This window comes from Phaethon aethereus (genome assembly GCF_964289735.1).
Source record: "Phaethon aethereus genome assembly, chromosome: W".
NCBI lineage: Eukaryota > Metazoa > Chordata > Aves > Phaethontiformes > Phaethontidae > Phaethon > Phaethon aethereus.
This window is the reverse complement of record NC_138581.1, coordinates 26,623,695-26,647,013: the sequence shown is the minus strand read 5'-3', so window position 1 is coordinate 26,647,013 and position 23,319 is coordinate 26,623,695. Positions and strand designations below refer to the sequence as shown.

Here is a 23,319-nt window from a genome sequence, read left to right as displayed (position 1 = left end):
GAGAGGGTGGTCAAGCATTGGAAGAGGCTGCCCAGGGAGGTGGTGGAGTCACCATCTCTGGAAGTGTTCAAAAAACGTGTGGATGTGGTGCTTCAGGACATGGTTTAGGGAACATGGTGGCACTGGATTAATGGTTGGACTTGATGATCTTGAAGGTCCTTTCCAACCTTAGTGATTCTGTGAAATATCTCAACTCTGTATTAATTGGCATTTTGCACAATGGGTAAAACAACCCTGACTTTAGGGACAACACCTGGATCCCCTCCAGCGCTGATTGGCTGGGCTCCTTCCCCGGCAGTGCACTTGGCTGCTTGGCCTGTACTTGAGATGAAAAATGCAGTCGTGGGTTTAATTAAAACAAGAGGGAGCGCTGAGCCGCCCCAGCAGCCTGGAGAAGCTGAGCCCAGCAGAGACAGTGCATGGCTCCTCCAGGCTTCCCCAGGCTGCTCTGCTAGCTAAATCCCCTGCCCACCTCTGCCAGGACCCTCCGGGGGTCAGCAGCTGCTTGCAAGAGGAATGCGCCTCCCGCTATGTGCTCGCTAGGCTCTGTTATTGTAGGGTCTACACAAACTCGGCAAGCAGTGGGTTTGGCTTCAGCCCCGCAGCAGTGAGTCGAGGGATGGGGGAAGGGTAAGGATGCTGTGAGGAGTGCTGACCACTCCACAAAATCGGGGTGCTGGTGTGCAGGGCCACCTGCTGGACTGGTGCACACACCGAGGTGGCACAAGCCCTGTGCTCGGTGTGCACCGTGCTCCAGCCTGTTGCTCATGTGAAAGCTGAGCTCCTTGCCAGGCTGGCTCCCCGCAGCCATTGCCCCCCCCCCCCCAGCCCGGAGATGTGGGCAGCAAAGCCCTGAACCCACCACTGCTGCCATGGCCCTTGCCAGCTCACCCCTCCTTCTTCTCCTGCTTGCCCCATGCCCGCTGTCCCCTTGGGCCGCCCCCACAGCCCCCTGAGCCGATTCCGCTCTGTTCTGCTGGGGCCCAGCTCCCAAGCAGCAGGTTTAATTAGATTGCAATCCTGTTAGAGAGCTGCCTGCCTGCAGTTTCTAATCCTGTTGGGCATCCAGTAAATCTCCCCGCACTTGGGCTCTGTCCCCAGTGTACAGGGAGGGGGGCTGCTGGCAGGTGTCTCTGCTGAGTCAGGATGTGACCACCGGGATGCAGAGCTTTGCCTGGGGACTCACCCCCAAAGATTCCTGAGGTGTTGGGAAGAGCCTGGGGGTTTGGAGCAGTTCCCTGCAGGGGTGAGAAGGGGCAGTGAGGTTTCCCCTCTTCTCTGGTCCATCTAGCTCTGAGCTGCAGGGGCAGGATAAAAATGCCCCATCCTTGAGCCACATGCACAGCTCGGGTGTTTGCCACCACACCACAGTCATCACTGGCTCAGGTGGGTGCTGAGCCCATGGGTCTGACCATGGGGGGGGATGAGGAACAGGGGCTGAGACAGGGTTGCCCCAACCAGATGGGGGGGCACAGGACATGCAATGCCCCCTCCCAGTGATGCTCAGTGCCCTGCAGAGACAAGGCAACTGCTCATGGCTGGTGGCACCAACCAGGACATAGGGTTGCCACTCCATTGCTCCTGCATGGGTGCACCCACGTGGGGCACCAAGGGGGGCTGATCCAGGCAGCGGGGTGACATGAATGGGGATGTGGCCCTTGCAGACAGTGCACTCTCAGACCCACATCGCCATGGCAAGGCAGCACCAGGACCACTCCCCACTGGCAGCTTCCCCCAGGGCTATGGGCTCCCCACAGTCCTGCCAGCTTGGGGGGAATCCCGGCTGCCCTGGCACAGCACAGCTTCCCATGGCATTAGACATCCCACAAGAGCTCAGTACCACGGTGAAGTCCTCCCAGCTCTGCAGTCCGCCCTGCAGTGAGCCAAAAGGCTGGAGTCCCTGGCTCCTTACCTTTTGCCAGCCACCTTGCTCCATGCTGGAGTTGCATCAGCCCCAGAGCAGCCCACCGTAGAGCAGGAGTGCCACAGGATCCTGAGCGAGAGCAGGAGTCCGTTGCCATTCCCCCCTCTGCACCCAGCCATATCCCCATGGCACCTCCATGGCCCTGCAAAGAGGGGAGTGTAACCCCAGCTCAGCCTTGAGCCCCCCAGCTCTGCACCAAACTGAGCCACAGCAACTCCTGGAGACAAGTTCAACCACGCTGTAATTGCAAGAACAGGGCGACACGGGTGGCTGTACGCCCACCCGGAGGGGTCCTGGCGCCAGGCCCCGCAGGGCTACTATCCATGACAGAGGAGTCTGGGCCACCAACAGCATCAGCTGGTACAAATGCTGTTGATGGAGGCCATGGCTGGATCGACGAGCCCCAGCTCCTCCTGTTCATTGATGCAGAGCTGGTACCCGCAGCCCTTGTGCTGGGACAGAGGCCCTAGGCGCCCGCTGGGCTTGGCACGGGGCGGCAGCAGGAAGCCGACGCTGCCAGCAATGAGCAGGTGCCAGATGCTGTGGATGTAGAAGTAGTTCTCCTCCGTCTCCACAAAGGTGTAGAGCAGCACGGCAGCTGCTGCGATCAACACTCCCGGGCACAGGTAGAAAGCCCAGCGCTTCCAGGTTGGCGGATAGCAGTGGCGGCGCTGGATGGTGCGAGCCATCTGTGGTGGGGAAAGGGGGGACTAGAAGAGGCAGCCCTCACGGGGACAGGCACAGCCCCTCCACTGTGGTGTTGTGTCCCCCACGAGCCAGGGAAGGTGGTTCATGGGGAAGGGTGAAAGTAGCAGAAGGGAGATGCCAGCAGGGGAGTGGGGCTGGACGGCTGGGCAGGACACAGAGCGCAGTCAAGATGGGGGTGTAAGGTGGGGATAGCATCTCCTTACCCAGGCAATGGCCATGATCCCTAAGGCAAAGAGGCTGGGCCCCAGCAGGTTCCAGAGCCCGTGGCGGTCCATCTGCAGAGACATGGAGAGCAGCATGGCGCCCAGCAGGTACAGCACCTATGGGGCAATGGGGCACATGTGAGGGATGGGTCCCTTCCCTGGCTGCCCCGCATGCCCCCTACCCCCACTCACCTGCTTGACCACGGGCTGGAGCCGGGCCATGGTGATGACAGTGACCCAGACAGACATGAGGGAGCCCAGGAAGTCACAGAACTGCAGCACATCGTACTCCATGATGCAGAACACCACGATGCCAGGCTGGTCACAGGCATGGTAAAACTGGGGGGCGGAGGGAAGGGTGTGAGAGCTGCCCCACACAGCCCCAGCCCATCGCCTGCCCCCCAGCTGCCCCCAACCCCACACTCACGGTGGAGAAGAACATGGTGAAGATGTAGATGGCAGCTTCCAGGAGGTAGTGGCTGCGGATGGCGATGGCCACAGGAGGCACAAACATGACATTGCTGAGGCACAGCAGCAGTGTGGAGAGGAGCTGGAAGCCGTAGGAGAAAGCCTCAGCGTTGTCTGTGCAGCCCCAGCCATTCCAGCCTGTGGCCAGGGAGAGCCACCATTACCCCTGCAGCACCTGCAGTGTCTGGGGAGGGAGTGGGGAAGCCCCTTTCCAGCACCCTGTGGAGAGCTGGTGCAGGAGGACTAATGGGGTGCGCAACCCCCAGGGAGGAGGGGAGGATGCTGGGGAGGTCTCCAGGTGAAGCAGGCACTGTGGGTGCCTGGGGAAGCTCTCACCAGCTTTGCACTCGCAGGTGGCGTACAGGTAGTTGTTGGTGCGCAGCAGCTTGCACTGGCCGTAGATGCCGCAGTCATTGATGCAGGGTGAGAGGTAGGCGCGCAGGTATACCTCGGCCGTCATGGTGCAAGGCTCAAACCTGCAGCGCAGGAGAAGAGGGTCAGCCCTCACCCTGCACCCCTCAAAAGTAGCTCCCACCTCCACCAGAGGCACCCACCACACCCAGACATTGCTGATGATGGGAGACACAGGGACTCAGCGAGCATGGAAATTGGCTGCTTTGTTGCTACACGTGGCAGCTCAGAGCTGGTCCCCAAGGATCTTTGTGCTGCAATTGTCTGTGCAAACACCGTGCCTTGCAATGCCTGCATGTGACCATGTTGTGGAAGAACTGACCACAACTGGCAACTCAGTGTGAACTAGAAATGCAGTGGAGGAGTCAGAGCAGGCACACTACCCCCACTGCCCCACACCTCCCATGCACACAGCTCTGGGCACACCCAGCACTTTGGCAGCCTTCAGCATGCAGGAGCGCAGACAGGCCCACATCCGGACAGCATGCACCGAGTGCTGCCTGTGCACACACAGGCACCCCAACATGCACAAACATGCACACAGTGCCATCTGCACACATGCACAGGGCATGTCTGCACATGTCTGCTGTTCCTGCATGTGTTCACGCAGCCAAATCTGCACACACACAAAGAACACACACAACCCTGTCTGCACAAACCCGAACACGCACGCAGCACTGTCTGCATGCATGCACCAAACACCCAGTGCTGTCTGCATGCATGCACTGAACACACACAGAGCACTATCTGCACGGCACAGAGCCCCACGTGGACTCTCACATGTACAGACACACGCACACAACCACCCCTCTCCTCCACAAGGCTCTCGGGCAGACACATGGGCCAGGAGCAGAGTTGCAGGCACGGGACTGGTCCCTGGAGATGCTGAGTGGAGCAGGGGCACAGCAGCCTGATTAGAGTTGTCCCCTCATACACACAGCCAAGCCTTGTCCTTGCAGTGACAGCCCGGTCCCCTCCTGGGCATGGGTACAGATGGACACTGCCACAGAGATGGGCAGGCACCAACAGATGCACAGTGTTTGCAAGCTGACAGGCGCTTCCTAACCCAGAGACAGAGGGAAGAGCTGTGGGGACCCACAGATGGTCAGGCAGGCACAAGCAAGAGCCTTCTGTGCCCATACAGGCACTCACATGGTGACACACAGCCCGCAAAACCACGTGAGTGGTGACATGCTGGGCAGTGACCAGGTACACCCATGGACCCATGGAGCACATGGATGCAGGCTGTGGTGGGGACGTCCCCTCTGGGCACACAGGGAGGGGACATGCCAGGGCTCTTACCCATGCTCCGTGGCACAGAGTGAGCGCAGGCTCAGGAACCAGCTGCCCGTCTGGGGGTAGGGAATCCGCAGGTGGCTGAGGCTGGCTGTGGCATTGACAGAGAGCAGGAAGCCTGACAGGGACTCTGCAGGCAGGGAAAGCTCCAGGTGAGCAGGACAGGGGGAAGCCCCTTCCCCCGGGCAGAGCTGGGATAGGGCGCCCTGTGCCAGGCTCCAGGGCCAGATGCCCCCATGGTCTCTGCCTTCTCCCACCCAGCCTCTCACTGGACACGTGGGGGGTGTGACCCCCACGGCCACGAAAGGATGAACACGTACAGCCCAGCCTACCCGTCTCACAGGTGACTGATGCATTGTCAATGGACATCAGTGGGACTTCATGGTTCAGACACCCGAACACTGTCGCGTTCTCACCACACAGGGAGCTCTGATGGCAGAGGAGACGGCCCTAAACCAGGGCCGGGGATGTCCCCTGCTCTGACAGCACCTGGCTCGCAGCACAATACCTAGCAGTGCCCTAACCTGCTGCCCATCACCTAAGAACACCCCAAATCCAGGCCATTATCCTGCCCTTAGAGCATCCTAGTCTGTGCTCTATCACCCAAGAGCTCCCAAACTATGGCCCATGACCCAAGAGCACCCCAAATCCTATCCCTTGCTTTGCTGCAGCCTCGACATCACCCATCTCCCAGCCTGTCCCCCCCAGGCTGCCCTGCCCTGTCCAGGGCACAGCATGGCCACCTCACCACATTGAGCTGCAGCTCCAAGTTGAGCACCCCACCATTATCCAGCACCGGTAGGAGGTTGATGACGAAGACAGCGGGGCGATCAGGTGGCACTGACACGTTGGGCCCAAAGAAGATGTAGAAGTGGACGGAGAAGGTGTCCAGCTCATTGCGCAGTGTGGGGCGGACTGGCCAGCACTGCTTGCTGGCAGGTGAGGCGGTGGGGATGGGGACCGGGTGCTTTGTGCCGTTGGAGCTGGCAGGTGGAGGGCTGTCCCCCAGCACCAGCCCGCCCGCGGAGCCGAAGGAGTGGGGCATGTTCATGGAGGCACTGGAGGGCAGGAAGGGCGGACGGGCCAGGCTGGGTCGGGAGCAGTCTGGAGGGCAGAGCCATCAGCCTGGGCCCTGCACAGCCCCTCCAGCCCCTCTTAGCTCCCACCTCCCCTTCTTGCCCACCACTCACCTGCATCTGCAACCCAGCTCCAATGCCTCCCAGTGTCCTCATCCCAGCAGAGCTGGGTATCACCCTGTGCCCAGATGGGGCCAGATCCTGTGGGCATCCTTTAGCCCCCCACCAGTTGCCCAAGCAGTCAAGACCATGCCCCCCACCCAGACCTCCCCGTGCACCCTTACCTGTGAGCTGCACAGTGACCTGGAAGGAAACAGTGCCCGGCACCCCAGCGTGTTTCTCCACCAGCACGTAGTACCAGTGCTGCCAGAAGGGCAGGTCCAGTGCCAGCTGGCAGGGAGTGTGCTCCCAGCAGTCCAGTGATGTGGAGTTGTGCAGGGGGGGAGCCTTGGCCCGCATGCGCAGCCAGAGTGGGCAGCCCTCAGCCCCGCGGCACCGCAGCACCTCCACCAGAATGCGCGATGTGTAGCTGGGCACGAACATCCTGTGGGACAGCAGTGTCAGGTCCTGCCCCTCAGTGTGGACCAACGGGGCTGGGGAGGCAAGCCACAAGGATGGGGCACCCTAAGCTCCCCACCCTGGGGATGCCTCCTCCTTAGGAGATCCTCTCGCACTCACTTGTAGAGGCAGGAGTGGTTGTGGGGGGCCATGCTCTGCTTGGTGACATAACCGGGGTACAGCACAGCAATGTTCACCAGGCGCTGCACAATGAGCTGTGGCTGGAAGAGATACTGGCACTCCTTGTAGAGCCCCTGCACCAGCAGGACAGTCAGCATGGGGTGGGGGGAACTGGCCACGCAGAGCCACCATCCCCCAGCTGCTGACCCCGCACCGTGGCAAGGGGTTGGGGTGCAGTCTGCCCAGGTGCCCTCCATCTGGATGTGCCCAGGACCCCCACCAAGAGATGTGGTAGTCCTCCTGCCCCCCATGTGCCCCACTTGGGACACCTGCCCTGGGCACTGCCAGCCCAGGACAGTCAGGCCCCAGCAGAGCCCTGCAGTGAGCCCCACAGTTCCCCCAAGCCCTTCACCTTGACAGAGATCTTGCCCTCATCTTTGGGCAGGTGGGCAGCCAGGAACCAGTCCCCGGGCAGTGGGCTGGTGACATTGAACACCCCCGTGGTGCGGTTGGGCAGGGTCCAGGTGAGGGTCAGTGTGAAGGAGCCAGGGACAGCTGTGTCCCTGGGGAAGTGCATGTGCAGCGGGTTAATGACGGAGGGAGCCCCTGAGCGGAAATACCTGCAGGAGAGACAGCAATTATTAGCAGGGCATAGGCTGGGCATCATGGCAGGGCCAGCCTGCCCTACACATGAAAGTCTGTCCTCCATGCTATTAGGAAGCTCAAAGACATGATGGGGAAGCCATCTGTAAGCTGGGACCTTGCTGAAGATTGTGACCTTCCTTGGGTGAGTGTTCAAGCAAAACTGTTCATGTATGAGAAGCACAAAAAAGTGGAGCCTGCAATGGTCCTGGGAAGATGAATCATGGGGAGTGAGTGTGCACACATGTGTGTATGTGAATGTATGTGCATATATGCATTTGTGTGCATGCATGTGTGCACACGTGTACCTGCATATGCATGCCTATGTGCATCTGTATGCATGAGTGCCCCTCTGTATGTGTGCATGCATGTACATACATGCACATGTGCATGTGCAAGCAAGAAGCAGACAAGAGCAGGCAGGCTCCAAGGCAAGTCCAGGCAGTGGGCAGCAGGGGCAGGCAGAGGCAGGCAGGAAGGGAAGAGACAGGGCAGGCTGCTTACTCACACAGTGATGCTATGGTCTGGGCATTGGTCCCCGAAGGTGCCACCCTGCTCCTTGAAGGTGATGAGGTTCCAGACAGCGATGACTGTGTCCTCGGGGATGTGGAAGTGGAAGAGCTCGATGCTGGCAAAGGAGCGGAAGGGGCTGAGCTTGCGTGGTGCGTGGGTGAAGTAGTCAGTCATGAAGAGCCCATCTGCAGAGGAGACCCAAGGGGCTCTCAGGAGGGTGGGGGGCTGATGAGCCCTTGGCCCTGGCTGCTCAGGCTCTGCCCAGGTGCAGCCCATTTTCAACCCATCATCCTCTTCAGTGAGGAACTGCTCCTTGCATTTTACCTGTAATAAAGGGCTATTCCTCAATGGCTCCAGCTCTGCCACAACAGGTCAGCTCCCACAAGGACACACAGATTCCCCCTCCTTCTCTGCCTGCCAAGGAGGCTCAGCACAGAGCCCATCATAAACTGCAGAGTCCCACCCTAGAGCCATGAGAAGGAGCAAGCAGTGCACTTCCTGCGCGCCCCCGCAGCTCTCCCATGGTTTGCAGAGGAGAAATGGTCACGTATGTGTGCACATATGCACATGTGGGTGCTGTCTGCGTGTACGCCAAAGTAGAGGTATGCACACCCACATGCATGGGTGTGTGTGGCTGTGCACAGCCCCATGACTGCAAGACACTTCCTGCAAGCCCACAGCACTCACTGGGGCCACATCTCCCTGCCCAACTGTCCGACAGTTTGATTTCCAGGGATTTCCAGGAGCCCCAGCAGCAGAGAGGCACCTACTTCCTTGGCACAGTGGAGACAAAGGAGACCTGGTCTCCAGACAGCAGCTGTAACTTCACCCTACCATTGCCACACTTCCCCAGTGCCAGCCTGGGAGACCCATCCATTATTCCCCAGAGATGCACCAAGGATGAGATGCACCTCCCTACAAGCTGCTGGCAAGGGGGATGCCAGGAGAGGATGGGCTGTGAGCAGGGCTGTGCCCAGAAGGACTTGTCCTGTGGGGAGTGGGATAGCTGAGAAGGGCTGCTTTGCACAATGTGCACCTGGCTGGGAGTGTGTGCATGTGCTTGTGTGCACATGTGTTTGTGCTGTGTATGTGCAGCCCCAGCCAGCTGTACACTGACATGCATCTGCTCTCTTGCCTGGAACAAAGGCAACTGCCCCCCCAACACAAGCCAGGCATGAAATACCTGTCTCGGTGCAAGAGCACCCAATCCCAATTTCCACACCATGAACCACCAAGCCACTCCGCAGCTCCCATCCCCACGTAGGGACAGTGACCTGGCAGGGGACCCCAAGGAGGAGGGGATGTTGAACTCATCTTCAGGAGATGGCATGGAGGAAAGCACTTGGAGCCTCCCGGTCTTAGTGCGGTTCCCCATGCCCACTCGCCTGGGGCAAGGCGGGGGGGGCCGACTGCAGGGAGAGGGTCAGACTGAAGCCCCGTGGCGGTGTGGCCAGAGCACAGGGGAGGGTTCTGGAGGACGGGGCGGGATTTCCTATCCATAGAGGAGGAAAGCAAGTGCCCCTCTGCCCCAGGCCAGCAGCCGGAGCCGCGGGAACCCCCGCTCCGGGACCGCAGTCCCAGATCGCGGCCGGCGGTCAGCACCGCGGACAGCTCCCGCGACCGCCTCACCGCTGCCCCATAGGGGCCCCCGCCCTGCAGCACGGCCACGCGGCACGGGCAGCCCCCGGCCAGCGGCCCCCCTCCCCAGGGATGCCCCCTCCTCACCCTCGTGTACCGCCCCAGCAGCCACGTCACCAAGCCAGCTCCCGTGCCCCATAGCACGCTCATCGCCTCACATAGTCCCGCCGGTGTCCCCCCCGCACATTCCGATGCCTCGCTGCGCGCACATCCCCCTCTCTGCATGCTGTCCATCCCCGCTGCCCCACTGCATGCGCACAGCTCTCTGCCCTGGAGACCCGCTGCATCCGCAGCCTCCCGGACCCTGCCCCCCCGGGTGTTCCACTGCATGTGCACCACCTGCATCCTCATGGAACACACACCTCTGTGCCCCACTGCACATTTATCTCCATGCCCCACTGCATGGGTACCCCATGCCCCACAGCATGCTTATCGTCATGCCCCACTGCACGCACATCCTTGCACCCCATTGCATGGGCATCTGGTACCCTCTGCACATGCATCTCCATGCCCCATTATGCAAACACCCCATTGCACACGCATCTCTGTGTCCCATTGCATATGCACCTCCTGCCCCATTGCACACACACCCTTGCACCCAACTGGACACACCTCTGTGCCTTGTTGCATATGTACCCCAAACTCCACTGCATGCGCACCCCATACCTTGTTGCATAGACTCACCATGTCCCATTGTATGTGCATCCTGCATCCCATAGCAGGTGGACACTGCATCCCACTGCACACACACCCCTGTGCTCCATTCTCACCCACTCCCTGCCCCACTGCATGCGCACCCCACATCCCACTGCTCGTGTACCTCACACTCATCAAAAGCACATCCCTGTGCCCCACTGCACGAGCACCCTGTGCCTCACTGCACACACTCCCCACGTCCCACAGCATGCAGACCTCTACCCATTGCACACACCCACCCCACGCCCCACGGCACATGCACCCTGCACCCCATTGCATTTGTACCTCATTCTCATTGCACAAGCACTCCTGTGCCCCATTAATGTGCATCCCTCTGCTTCACTGATCATGCATCCCATGGTCCGTTGCATGTGCACTCCTGCACCCCATCCCGTACTCGTCCCTGTGCCCCGTCGCACGTGTGCCCCACACCCATTGCACGCACACCCCCCGCGCCCCCGGCCCCGCGGCACTCACTGGCGGGCGGCGGCAGGAGGAGCGGCAGGAGAAGCAGGGGGAGGCGGAGGAGGGGGACGAGCAGCCGCCGCTGCCCGCCGCCCCGCCGCCCCATGCCGCCGCGCCAGTTGCTATGGGGCTCGCGCTGCCAGCAGCCCCTCAGCGCACCGGCGCCCATGACGTCACCCGCACCGCCCCCGCGCGACCATTGGCCCCGACACGCGTCACTCGCCGGCGGCAGCGCCCCGCCCCCCGCGCGCTCCGTTCTTCCCGGGGTGGCCCCGCCGCTGCTCGGGGCACCGGGCAGCAGGCACACGGGCAGAGACGGGGATACGGGCTGGGGGACAGCGGCACAAGCTGGGGCCGGGGACACAGGGCTGGGGGACAGGGGACATGGAGTTGGGATGTAAGTGGCCATGGGGCCAAGCTACAAGGGGGACACAGGACATAGGTGAAAGGGGCTGTGGGGCTGGGATATAGGGGGACAAGGGGGCTACAAAGCTGAGGGCAAATAGGGTGTCCTGTGGAGAGGGGATGGGAAGCGGCGAGAGCTACCTATGGGGGCTGTTTAATGGGGGTCAGGCAGTTTTCTAACAATGGCTACCATCTTATAATAAAGGGAGAGGGGGTCTGGGCACTGCCTGCAGGGATGAGGGCATCCCGACTCATCACACTTCCCCAAACTCCCCTGACATCACCATCCTCCTTGGCTGTGGCAGAGGCGGGCAGGTGACTCACGGGCACGGCCCCACTTGCTGAGGGTGCTCTGCCCTGCGCCAGCCCCTCTCCCACCCCATGCCCCCATCACAGAGCACCCCAGGAGCTGCGCAGGGGAGCAGCCACCCCTGGTGGTCCAGCCCGACAGCCCAGAGGCCCCTCCCCAGAGTGCAGCCCCCCTTCAGGCATGGCTGGAGTCCCCTCCCCAGCACAGACTTCCTGGGTGGGCAGCTCTGCCCTGGGCATGGCTCCAGGGCAGGTGGCCCCTGGTACAAGGACTGTATGAGGCCTGTGGTCCTTCCAGGAGCAACCTGGTCCCTCTGTCCTTGGGGACAGGGGAGTCTGTCCTCCCCAGGACATTCCCCAAAGGCTCCAGGGTCCCACCGGTGCTCCGTGGGACAAAGACCCATCCACTGTGAGTGACACTGGTGGGTATGGGTACCCATGGGGGTGCTGGGCCAAGCAGGACCCTCACAGGGAGCCTGCAGCCACCCTGGGGGGAGGAAGAGGCACCAGAGCCGGGGCAAGAGGGAGGTCCCCGGGTCCAAGCTGGCATGGGATCACATGGTAATGTGATTAAGAGTACAAGGATCTTGTTAGGTCAAGCAGGGACAAAATTAGAAAGGCAAAAGCCCAGCTAGAGCTCAGTCTGGCCACAGTCGTAAAGGATAATAAAAAATGTTTTTACAAATATATTAACAACAAAAAGAGAGGCAAGGAGAATCTCCATCCCCTACTGGATATGGCAGGGAACATTATCTCCAAGGACGAGGACAAGGCTGAGGTACTTAATGCCTTCTTCGCCTCAGTCTTTAATAGCCAGTCCAGGTATCCACAGGGTATTCAGCCCCCTGAGCTGGAAGATGGGGATGGAGAGCACAATGTACTCCTCATAATCCAGGAGGAAGCAGTCAAGGACATGCTAAACCACCTGGACACCCACAAGTCTATGGGGCCTGATGAGATCCACCCGAGAGTACTGAGAGAGCTGGCGGAGGAGCTTGCCAAGCCACTCTCCATCGTTTATCAGCAGTCCTGGTTAACAGGGGAGGTCCCAGAAGACTGGAGGCTTGCCAATGTGACGCCTGTCTACAAGAAAGGCCGGAAGGAGGATCCTGGGAACTACAGGCCTGTCAGCCTGACCTCTGTACCAGGGAAGATTATGGAGCGGTTGGTCTTGAGAGTGCTCACAGGGCATCTGCAGGACAACCAAAGGATCAGGCCCAGCCAGCATGGGTTCATGAAAGGCAGGTCCTGCTTGACCAACCTGATCTCCTTCTATGACCAGGTGACCCGCCTAGTGGATGAGGGAACGACTGTGGACGTTGTCTACCTGGACTTTAGTAAAGCCTTTGACAGCGTCTCCCACAGCATTCTCCTGGAGAAACTGGCGGCTTGTGGCTTAGACGGGTTTACTCTTCGCTGGGTGAGGAACTGGCTGGATGGCCGAGCCCAGAGAGTTGTGGTGAACGGCGTTAAATCCGGCTGGCGGCCAGTCACAAGCGGTGTTCCCCAGGGCTCGGTTCTGGGGCTGGTCTTATTCAATATCTTTATAGATGATCTGGATGAGGGAATTGAGTGCTCCCTCAGTAAGTTTGCAGATGACACCAAGCTGAGTGGGAGTGTTGATCTGCTGGAGGGTAGGAGGGCTCTGCAGAGGGATCTGGACAGGCTGGATCGATGGGCAGAGGCCAACTGTATGAGGTTTAATAAGGCCAAGTGCAGGGTCCTGCACTTGGGTCACAACAACCCCATGCAACGCTACAGGCTTGGGGAGGAGTGGCTGGAGAGCAGCCCGGCGGAAAGGGACCTGGGGGTGCTGGTTGACAGCCGGCTGAATATGAGCCGGCAGTGTGCCCAGGTGGCCAAGAAGGCCAACAGCGTCCTGGCCTGTATCAGAAACAGTGTGGCCAGCAGGAGTAGGGAAGTGATTGTGCCCCTGTACTCGGCACTGGTGAGGCCGCACCTTGAATACTGTGTTCAGTTTTGGGCCCCTCACTACAAGAAGGATGTTGAGGTGCTGGAGCGTGTCCAGAGAAGGGCAACGAAGCTGGTGAGGGGTCTGGAGCACAAGTCTTATGAGGAGCAGCTGAGGGAACTGGGGTTGTTTAGTCTGGAGAAGAGGAGGCTGAGAGGAGACCTTATCGCTCTCTACAACTACCTGAAAGGGGGCTGTGGCGAGGTGGGCGTTGGTCTCTTCTCCCAAGTAACTAGTGATAGGACAAGAGGAAATGGCCTCAAGTTGCGCCAGGGGAGGTTTAGATTGGATATTAGGAAAAATTTCTTCACTGAGAGGGTGGTCAGGCATTGGAACAGGCTGCCCAGGGAGGTGGTGGAGTCGCCATCTCTGGAAGTGTTCAAAAAACGTGTGGATGTGGCGCTTCAGGACATGGTTTAGGGGACATGGTGGTGCTGGATTAATGGTTGGACTTGATGATCTTGAAGGTCCTTTCCAACCTAGTGATTCTGTGATTCTGTGATTCTGTGGTAAGGGAAGGGTGGGCTAGGGGGATCTGGAACAGTCCTACATCCCCCAACCCTTCAGGAGCTGCCCCATGGCCCCACATCCCCCAGGTATGTAGGATGACCCATGGCTGTGCAGCCACCAGGCACCCTCCTGCCCCCCAGGGCACAGAAGACCCCTCCATCACAAGTCACAGCCACAGCAGTTCCCTGCAAACCCAGAGTGCCCAGGCCAGGTGACTCTGGCCATGCAGCACCGAAGCCAGGCTGGCCACAGTGGACGAGGTGTGTCCACGGAAGGACCAGTGGGGTGGTTCCCCCTCTGGCCAGCCTGGGGGTGAGGAGGGGGGGACAATGCCCACACCTGCCCACCACCTGGTATGGTCCGGTCCTGATGGCTCCCCAAGTGCTGGTCTTAGACCAGTCCAATTCCAATAGCTCCCCCCCTGCCCAATCCCATCCTGGTGCCCGTACCTCCCTTTGGTCCCAGTCTGGTCCCCATGGATCTCCCCAGTCCTGGGGTGATCCACACGGCTCCCCTCCGTCCAGATGTGGTCTGCTTCCTGTGGCTCTCCCTGGGCTGTTCCACTCCATGTGGCTCTCCATGATCTGGCATGGTCCTGGCACATTCCCCTGGGCTCCCATGGGTCTGGTCCCAGTCTGATCCTGTGGCACCCTGTATTGGGTTTGCATGGCAAGGTTTTGGTAGCGGAGGGGCTGCAGGGGGGGACTTCTGTGAGAAGATGCCAGAAGCTTCATCCATGTCCAACAGAGCCAATGCCAGCTGGCTCCAAGACAGACCCACCGCTGGCCAAGGCCAAGCCAATCAGCAATGGTGGTAGTGCCTCTGGGATAACATAGTTAAGAAGGGGGAAAAAAAAAGGCACACAGCAATTGCAGATGGAGAGAGGAGTGAGAATGTGTGAGAAACAACTCTGCAGATACCAGTCAGTGAAGAAGGAGGGGGAGGAGGTGTTCCAGGCACCAGAGCAGAGATTCCCCTGCAGCCCGTGGTGAAGACCATGGCGAGGCAGGCGTCCCCCTGCAGCCCATGGAGCTCCACAGTGGAGCAGGTGGATGCCCAAAGGAGGCTGTGACCCTGCAGGTAGCCTGCAATGGAGCAAGCTCCTGACAGGACCTGTGGACCCGTGGAGAGAGGAGCCCACGCTGGAGCAGATTCGCTGGCAAGTCTTGTGACCCTGCGGGGGACCCACACTGAAGCAGTGAGCAGTTCCTGAAGGACTGCACCCTGTGTCAGGGACCCAGGCTGGAGCAGTTCGTGAAGAACTGCAGCCCGTGGGAAGGACTCACGTTGGAGAAATTTGTGGAGGACTGTCTCCCATGGGAGGAACCCCACGCTGGAGCAGGGGAAGAGTGTGAGGAGTCCTCCCCTTGAGGAGGAAGGAGCGGCAGAAACAACGTGTGATCAGCTGACCCCAACCCCCATTCCCCGTCCCCCTGTGCCGTTCGGGGGGAGGAGGTAGAGAAATCGGAAGTTGAGCCCAGGAAGAAGGGAGGGGTGGGGGGAAGGTGGTTTAAGATTTGGTTTTAGTTCTCATTGCCCTACTCTGATTTGATTGGCAATAAATTAAATTAATTTCCCCAAGTCGAGTCTGTTTTGCCCATGACGGTAATTGCTGACTGATCGCTCCCTGTCCTTATCTCAACCCACAAGCTTCTTGTTATACTTTCTCTCCCCTGTCCAGCTGAGGAGGGGAGTGATAGAGTGGCTTTGGTGGGCACCTGGCGTCCAGCCAGGGTCAACCCACCACACAGCCCCGATCCGTTCCCTGTTTCGGTCTTGGTCACACTGCCGCGGCGCTCCTCGCTCCCGGTCTCGGTCCCCGCGGCTCCCCCAGGTCCTGGCGGCGGAGGCGTGTAGGCTGCCGCCAGCCTCAAGGGGAACGATAATACTCCACAGCATTCTACCGGCGGCGCCGCTCTGATCCCGCTCCGGGCGCTGATTGGTGCGCGACACGGCGGTGCTTCCGGTGGCAGCGCCGTTCTCGCGCGGGCACCGGCCAGCGACCACCCCCGCTCCGCTCCTCCCTCTGTGCCCCCAGCCCAGTGCCGGCGCCCCGGGGGCCATGGAATTCCTGGTCGCTCTCTTCCTTCTTCGGCGCCGATCTGCCCCGGGAGGAGAGGGGCCCCACTTCGGCCGTCGGCTGGGGCGAGCGCGGGCAGGTGCTGGAGGCCGGCCCCGGCTGCAGCCAGGTGAGGCAGCGGCGCAGCCCTCCCTGCCCGGGCCCAGGGGGTCGGGGCTGGGAGAGCCCGGCGGGGGGCAGGCAGGGGCCGCTCTCATCTCCCGCCTCCTCTCCTTGCAGGCCGAGACGACATTCGTGCTCCGCCGCGGCGGGATGGGCGAGAGCTGGAAACCTGCCGACGCTGCTGCCTTGCCCTTCCTGCCTCCCAACGCGAGTGAGGGCCGCGGGGAAGCGGGTACACTCCACCAGGGAGAGGGGGACGCCCCGTTCCACCTCCGCACTCGCCCGCCGAGCTGCCCTGCAGTTCGGGATCCCTGCCAGCTCTGCCACGCTGGCACGGGGAACTTTAGCAACTCTCCCCGGCGGTGCTCGCAAAGGAGGGAGTGGGGATGGGCAAGCCGTTGCCCCGCTGTGCTGCAGCGGTGTCCAGGTACTTGTGGGATACCGGCCGGCCCCTGCCCTCTCTCCATAGGCTGCTGGGTCGCCTCACTCATGCCTCAGGCCGTTCTCTACCACGGCATCCTGTGTAGGAAGCTCTGGATAGGCAAGTCCAGAGCTGCCCTGGACTTCACCAAGCAGGTAGGGCCTGGGGCGCTGTGTCCTGCCAAAGACCTGGGGGGATGGTGTGGGATCCCTGCACATCCCAACCCCTCCCTGTCTTTCCTGCACAGCTGGGCCACTTCTTTGTGGATCACCCAGAAGATGCATTTGGCTCCCTGGGGCAGCTGCTGCACAAGAACTTCTACTTGGACAACTCCAAGCCAAGGGTCAGTGTCCGTCCAGGAGTGACAATGCCATCCCCTCCCCCTCCCCTTGCAGTTGCCAGCCCCAACCTCTGCCTCCTATCCTCCCTGCAGAGACAGGCCCAGGACAGAACCATCCAGATGAAGGCCCTGATGGAGGAAATTGTCCCCAAGAGGGCTGGGGGGACTTCTGCTCCCTTCCCTCACCTGATGCTGACTGTACCCTGGCAGCACCTCTCCTCCTGCCTGTGCTGGTTCTCCCACCTCTGCCGCAACTGGCTCTTCAAGGTGCTGCCAGGGCTGCTGGCAGACTGTGTGCACAAGGAGCTGCTGCTGCAGTGGGCCGGCCTGCTCTTCGACAACAGCTCTGGGGCGGGGGGGTGGGCGGACACTGGCCTGGCTGCCCCTGAAAGACAAGGGGGCACACGTGGGCCACCTGGTGTACCCTGGAGGGCAGGTCAGGAACCACCTCTGTATCTTTCCCCGTGGGGCATCCCACAGAGAGGGGGGGATCATGTTGCACCGCCCTTAGCTGGCACCCCAGATTTCTAGGATGTGGTGCTGGAGGAGCTGCCCCACGCCCAGGGCTCCCCAGCACAGTTTGAGCTCAACAGGTGCATCCGGCAAGTGGCTGCTGCTTGGGTGGATGGGGAAGGTGAGTGAGCCCCAGGATCCATGCTCCAAACTGGGCAGAGAGCCCCCAGCTGGCAGGAAGCCCCCAGAATGCTGCTTTCTCATGTGCCACCTCCTGTCCCCTGCCAGATTTCGTCAGCGTCCGCTTGATCACTGCAGTGTTTGGAGGGTGCCAGGCAGGATGGGGTCCACCCCCACCCTGCTGCAGTTCATCTGCACCGGCATGCCTGCCTCCTGCCTCACCATCAGGTAGGCACTGGGGGAACAGAGCTTTGCGAGGAGGGGGCTCTGCTGCCTTTGCAGCCATCCCTGTGGTGATGCCATGTCCTCTGTCCCACAACCCTCACCTCCCCGGGGAGCTGGCCACCCACACTCAGAGCAGAACCATTTATCTCGAGCATTGAGGTGAGGTGAGACCAGGCGCTCGGGGCCAGAAGGGGGCTCACACAGACTCCTGGGTCTTGGGGGGGGGCAAGCAAGAGGGGCAGCTCTGCCCTGTGCTGGCACTGCCTTCTCCCCGCAGGCTGCAGCAGCTCCGCCATGACCCCCAGACCGTGTTTTTTTGGGACCATTCGCCCTGGTGCTGGAACAACTTCACCGCCCACCTGTGGGTGCTGAGCTGCACTGACCGCACTGGCCTGCGGTGCCTGGACACCCGGGAGAGAGGGTTGGCATGGGGCCAGTGGCAGGCAGGGGAGAGGGTACCCCGGCCTGGGGTGCTGACAGCACCCCGATTTGCTGCTGAAGGCACCCAAGAGGTGCCACCTTGACTTGTTCAAGGTGGGTGAGGAGGCTGGCTGCCAGCTGGGTGAGCACGTGGTGCTGCCCATGTACCTGGGCAGGCCTCACCCCTCAGCACCTTGTCACCACCCAGGACAGCCAGGGGGGACACAGGACCCCAGCACAGCACCGGCTCTCAGTGCCCACAGGGCAGGGGGATCACCCAGCTGAGAGGGGCTGCCACAGGCTGTTGGGGTGAACCCCACTGAGCTGTGCTCCCCATCACAGTTCTCCATGTATGTGCTAGACGAGCGGTTGCTGCTGGTGCCTGTGCTGAAGTGGGTGCACATGATGAAGGCCCACCCCCTTTCTTTGCCCATGTGATGTTGGGGGGGTTCTGGGAGGAGCCATAAGGTGCTGCTTGGCATATTCCACACCCAGGAGCTGCTGCAATACCAGAGTGAGAGGTGGGGCTCTGGGGTTGCTGCGGGGCTGGGTCTTCTCTGTGCCTGTGTCCCAGCCTCCTCGCCATTGGGAACCATCTGCTGCCCTGGCATCAGTGCTCACCAGGCAGTCTTTGGCATGTCCTTCCGCAGGGGGCAGCCAGGCAGCCTGCCGGCTGGTGGGGCCTCCACAGAAGCTGCACAGCATCACCGGCTGCCTGCAGCACCTAATCACCCAGCTCCCACACTACCACTGCCTACTCCAGCAGCACCTCAGCACCTCTACTGCCAGTATGTGTGTTCTGTGCCTTCCTGGGGTGCAGGTCCTGGGGGGAGGACGTGGCCCCCAGGCTGCAAGGATGGAAGGCAGAGTGCAGCCCTCGCTGTGTCCTGGGGTGGGGGGTGAAAAAGCAAAAGCAAACCTGAACAACCCTATGCACAGGGCAAGAGATTAAATTCCTAGAAAAGGATGTGGTGGTCAAGAGCCAGCAGTGAGCATGCTCATAGGGGTACAGAGCTAGACTCCACTGCTGACCAGGCCCCAGACCTCAGTGGCAATGCCTGCCCTAATCCCCACAGGGCTGGCTGCCATGCTGCAGGAGGACAGGCTGTGGGAGTCCCTGCTGGTTTTCCAGCTCTGTGAGGCTGGGGACATCTTCTGCCAGAGGCTGACCCATGAGGCAGCGCAACCCCCTGCTCCTGCCTGGGGGGACAAGACCACGGCGGACTCCAGCTCTTCCCCTCTCTTTGAGTCTCTAGCTGGCAGCCTGCCAGGCTTTGGGCAGTGAGGAAGAAGAGGAGGAGGTGGAAGAGCAGCAGAACCTTCTGTTTGTCCAACCTGGAGGTTATTATCAACGAGGACTGGGAGGAAGAGGAGGACACAGGCATGCTAGTGGCCCTGGAGGAAGCCGAGTGCTCCTAGGAGCCCTGTGCTGGCCCCCAGCCCTCCCTAGCTGTGCCCAGCCCAGCTGCAGCCCTGCTGTACCACTGCTGGCTGAAGGCTCTTTCTAAAGACTGTGGGGAGCCACCCTGGCATGCCTGCCCCACCACCTTCAGCCAGAAGTACCTCTTCACCCAGAAAGAGTTGGAGGTGCCATGGGCCCCAGCACCCTGCATGAGCAGGTGTGCCAGCAGCTGCAACAGGCCATGCAAGAAGGGGGCTGCATCCAGTGCTGGGAGACCCCAGCTCCCTGCCCTGCTGCAGCCCCCAGAGCTGGGGGGGGGGTCCGGACCTCCTGAGCGCCTATCTGACAGCAGCCTGGTCCTGGGGGCAGTGGTGGGAGGGAGAGCGTGAGCTTCAACCTGGTGCAGAGGCAGCAGGCACTGTGGGAGCGGTGACAACAGCACAAGTGAGCCAGGGGCTGGTGCAGTCTCTCGGCCAGCTTCATCTCCTTCCTCACCTACCAGTCCGACCTGTTGGAGCTGAGCAACGTGGCCGGCCTGCCACCGCTGCTCTCCTCCAGCCGGGCCCCGTGCTCGCCGGGGAAGGCTCCCCACCGGGCGAGGCATCTCCCCAGCATCGCTGGCACCCGACGAAGCCTGGCTCTCCTCCCAGAGCCTGCGCTGCTGTGACATCACCAAGGAGCGGCAGAAGGCACTGCGGGACGACCCAGTGGTGTGGGCCGAGGGCCCCCCCGGAGCTCCCCGGCAGCCAGGCCAGCCAGATCTCCACCTCTCGGCCCCGCCGCAAGCGCCCCTGCATGGGCTTTTGAGCACTCAATAAACCCTGCCTGGCTCAGCCTCTACCCCGGGGTCCTGGGGAGGGGGGGCACTGGCGGCGGGGAGGGTCAGGTGGAAGCTCGGCGCGCGCCTCTCCGGCGGGGATTCACGAGACGGTTGCGTGGGCGGTACTCCGCAGCCCAGCGGTGTCTCTCGCGAGGGTGTGCGGGCCCTTTAAGGCGCCGGGGTCCAGGCGTGGGAGTGACAAGGGCGGGAGCCAATGGAGGGGCGGGGAGGCGGGGGGGGTTGGCCGTGCCCTGCGCCCCACTCACCGCTGCTCCCACCCCAGGGCAAGGTCCGCAGCGGGCGTGAGCCCTGCCTGTGCGCACCCTCACGGCGCGGCACGGCACTGCACGGGGCCTCCGAGTACCCGTGTGCACCCCCCATCACCTCCATGCAAATCACCCCCATGTGCACCTGTCGTGGTTTAGCCCCAGCCGGCAACTAAGCACCACGCAGCCGCTCACTCACTCTCCCTCTCACAGTGGGACGGGGGAGAGAATTAGGAAAAAAACCCTCGTGGGTTGAGATAAACACGGTTTAATAGGACAGAAAGAAAGAAGGAAACAGTAAAGATAATACCAACAAAAGGAATGTACAAGAACAAGTGATGCCCAATACAGCAATTGCTCACCACCCAGTGATCGACAGCCCGTCCCCGAGCAGCGATTTCTGCCCCCCGGCCAACTCCAGTTTATGTACTGGGCATGATGTCGTATGGTAGGGAATATCTCTTTGGCCAGCCTGGGTCAGCTGTCCCGGCTGTGTCCCCTCCCAGCTTCCCGTGCATCCGCAGCCTCCTTGCTGGCAAGCCAGCACAAGAAGCTGGACTGTCCTTGACTGCTTAGCAACAACTCAGAACATCAGCACATTATCAACAGTTTCTCATCCCAAATCCAAAACACAGTCTCACACTAGCTTCTGTGAAGAAAACCAGCTCTATCCTGGCTGAAACCAGGACAGCACCCCACATCATCCCCACATGCACCCCCCCACCACCCTCGCCTGTGTGTCCCCTTGTCCCCTCCGCATGCCCCCGCCACCTGTCGCGGCCTGAAAGGAGCTGTTTAGGACGACCTCCCTCCCCTTGGGACCAACGACCAAGTTCGTGATCCCCCTGGACTGAATTACGGTGAAAGGACACCAGCCAACCAATTTAACAATTTAATAGTACAAAAATGCAAGGCATGAGGTTCCATGGAATAACTCAATGGCAGCTACTCTAACTAAACAATCCAACTAGACGCACGAGTCCCGTGCAGCATGTCTTTCACAATTTGACAAAGAGAGGAGGAGAAAGAGAGAGACAGAGACAAACAAAGAAGATATCACCACCTGTTGGTCCTCTTGATTACTGTTGTTCCTTGGTGGCGGGGGTCCCCCCCAGCCACTGTGAACACTGCCTTTTATACTTTTTAGTCCCGCCTTTTCACTCGGGTTGCCTGAGGAAACTGCACGTCCCTAGTGCCCACACGACGACCGTGTTGTGTCTCGCATGCTTGGGGGGGTTGTTGGTTGTCGGGTGCCCTCGTCAAGTGCCGTATTTACCACTGTGCCTGCGCCGTAGCTCTGCTCTGCAGGCCTCTGTACCACGAAATGTTTAAGACAAAGTCCGCGTGTCGGTCCACCACACCACCCCGTGGCTTAAACATTGATTGGTACCGTCTCCTGAAGTTGTCATAGTCCTTGTCCATGGGGGTGATATGAAGATATTAGAAGGGACAGAATAAGGAAATAAAAAGGTAGAAGTGACATGCACATACATGCACACGGTAGCTACAACAATTTAACTGGTTCAACTACTTAACATCTTCCAATAACTATAGAATATCTAAATTTAACAGATTTTACAAAACTGAAACGTGTTCCAGGCCGAGTTTGAGAACTTGTTTTACGGCTCTGGGGGATTAGAAACAGGAGGTGATTGTCCACAATGATAGTGAAAAAAGGCTCAATATATACACTTTTTGGAAGGTTATTGATTAGGTGATTAGTTTCACTTTTAGCCTAATAACTGTGTGATTATGTTTAATGGCCTATTCTCATAGTCCTTAGGCTGTATTTGCCTCAATGCTAACATTGTAACTATGTGTAAACAGTTAATCACGAGGAAAGCAGGCCTCATGAAAATTAAAACACAAGTAGAAACGGAGAAGACAGGTGGAGAGAACCAATAGGAAAAGAGGTAGGAGCAAGGACTGAGAAATTAATGAGTACAGAGAAGATATTTTAACCTTGAGAAGATATCTTAACCTTGAGCATAGAGACAGACTGGCAGGAATGCTCTAACAAGGATGATAAGAAGGAACTGCTTGGCTGGACAACAGAAGGGGCAAACATCCAAGGAGAAGAAATTATCCTCAGGAGACTCGTGACCATAAGAGGGAAAAAGGAGTAGGGGGCTAACTCCCCAAACGACCACCCGAGACCCCCATGCATGTGTAGTGTAGTTTTGCAACGCCAGCATTATGTAAATGTAGTAGATAAGCAAGGAGGCGGAGGATACGTGTGAATATTCATGTCTTTAAGGTATATAAAGGATGAACTTCTGTTTCAGCGCACGCATGTTAAGAGGAGATATCCCCCATGTGTCCAGCACTGCAATAAAGATGTCTACTTAATAACACTTTGATGTTATTGAGTTTAAATTTCTTAAGTTTGAATTTCTTTGAATCATTAGTCACAAGGTAAACACACATATATCAAAAGAATAATTACAGCAATAGTTAACAAAATTAATGCCCCAAAATAAAGTGTTGCAATTATATACTTTTCGGCCATTTTGTCCTCTCCTCTTGCGATTCTTCCGGCAGTAGTTCACAGATGATGTCTCTGTCGTGACAGGAGAGTACCTTTTTTGTGTTGTTCTCAGGGTTCCAGCGATATGAAGCTGGTCGTGGTTGTTGGTTGTGGCTCTCGTGGTCAGTGCAGAGGCTGATGGCCACGCTGTCACTGAAATCGGGAATAA

General features: G+C 59.6%; 1 protein-coding gene and 1 pseudogene across 2 annotated transcripts; one reads left to right on the top strand and one right to left on the bottom strand.

The window, feature by feature from the left end:
* Positions 1 to 2,277: 2,277 nt before the first annotated feature.
* On the bottom strand, positions 2,278 to 10,824 carry LOC309415159 (transmembrane protein 8B-like; the record flags this gene model as incomplete). The annotated part of the gene is made up of 13 exons (XM_082012595.1): positions 2,278 to 2,613; positions 2,836 to 2,952; positions 3,028 to 3,174; positions 3,263 to 3,441; positions 3,640 to 3,779; positions 5,017 to 5,140; positions 5,343 to 5,439; positions 5,759 to 6,114; positions 6,371 to 6,630; positions 6,765 to 6,898; positions 7,177 to 7,384; positions 7,915 to 8,104; positions 10,731 to 10,824. 13 exons carry the CDS (start codon positions 10,822 to 10,824, stop codon positions 2,278 to 2,280), a joined length of 2,382 nt encoding a protein of 793 aa, XP_081868721.1.
* Positions 10,825 to 11,125: 301 nt separating this feature from the next.
* Positions 11,126 to 20,344, top strand: LOC309415157 (TATA box-binding protein-associated factor, RNA polymerase I, subunit C-like; annotated as a pseudogene). The gene is made up of 12 exons: positions 11,126 to 11,160; positions 15,953 to 16,103; positions 16,214 to 16,307; positions 16,566 to 16,672; positions 16,765 to 16,860; positions 16,951 to 17,309; positions 17,381 to 17,495; positions 17,599 to 17,718; positions 17,993 to 18,170; positions 18,478 to 18,649; positions 18,786 to 18,923; positions 19,212 to 20,344. The product of its transcript is annotated as a TATA box-binding protein-associated factor, RNA polymerase I, subunit C-like (transcript).
* Positions 20,345 to 23,319: the final 2,975 nt, after the last annotated feature.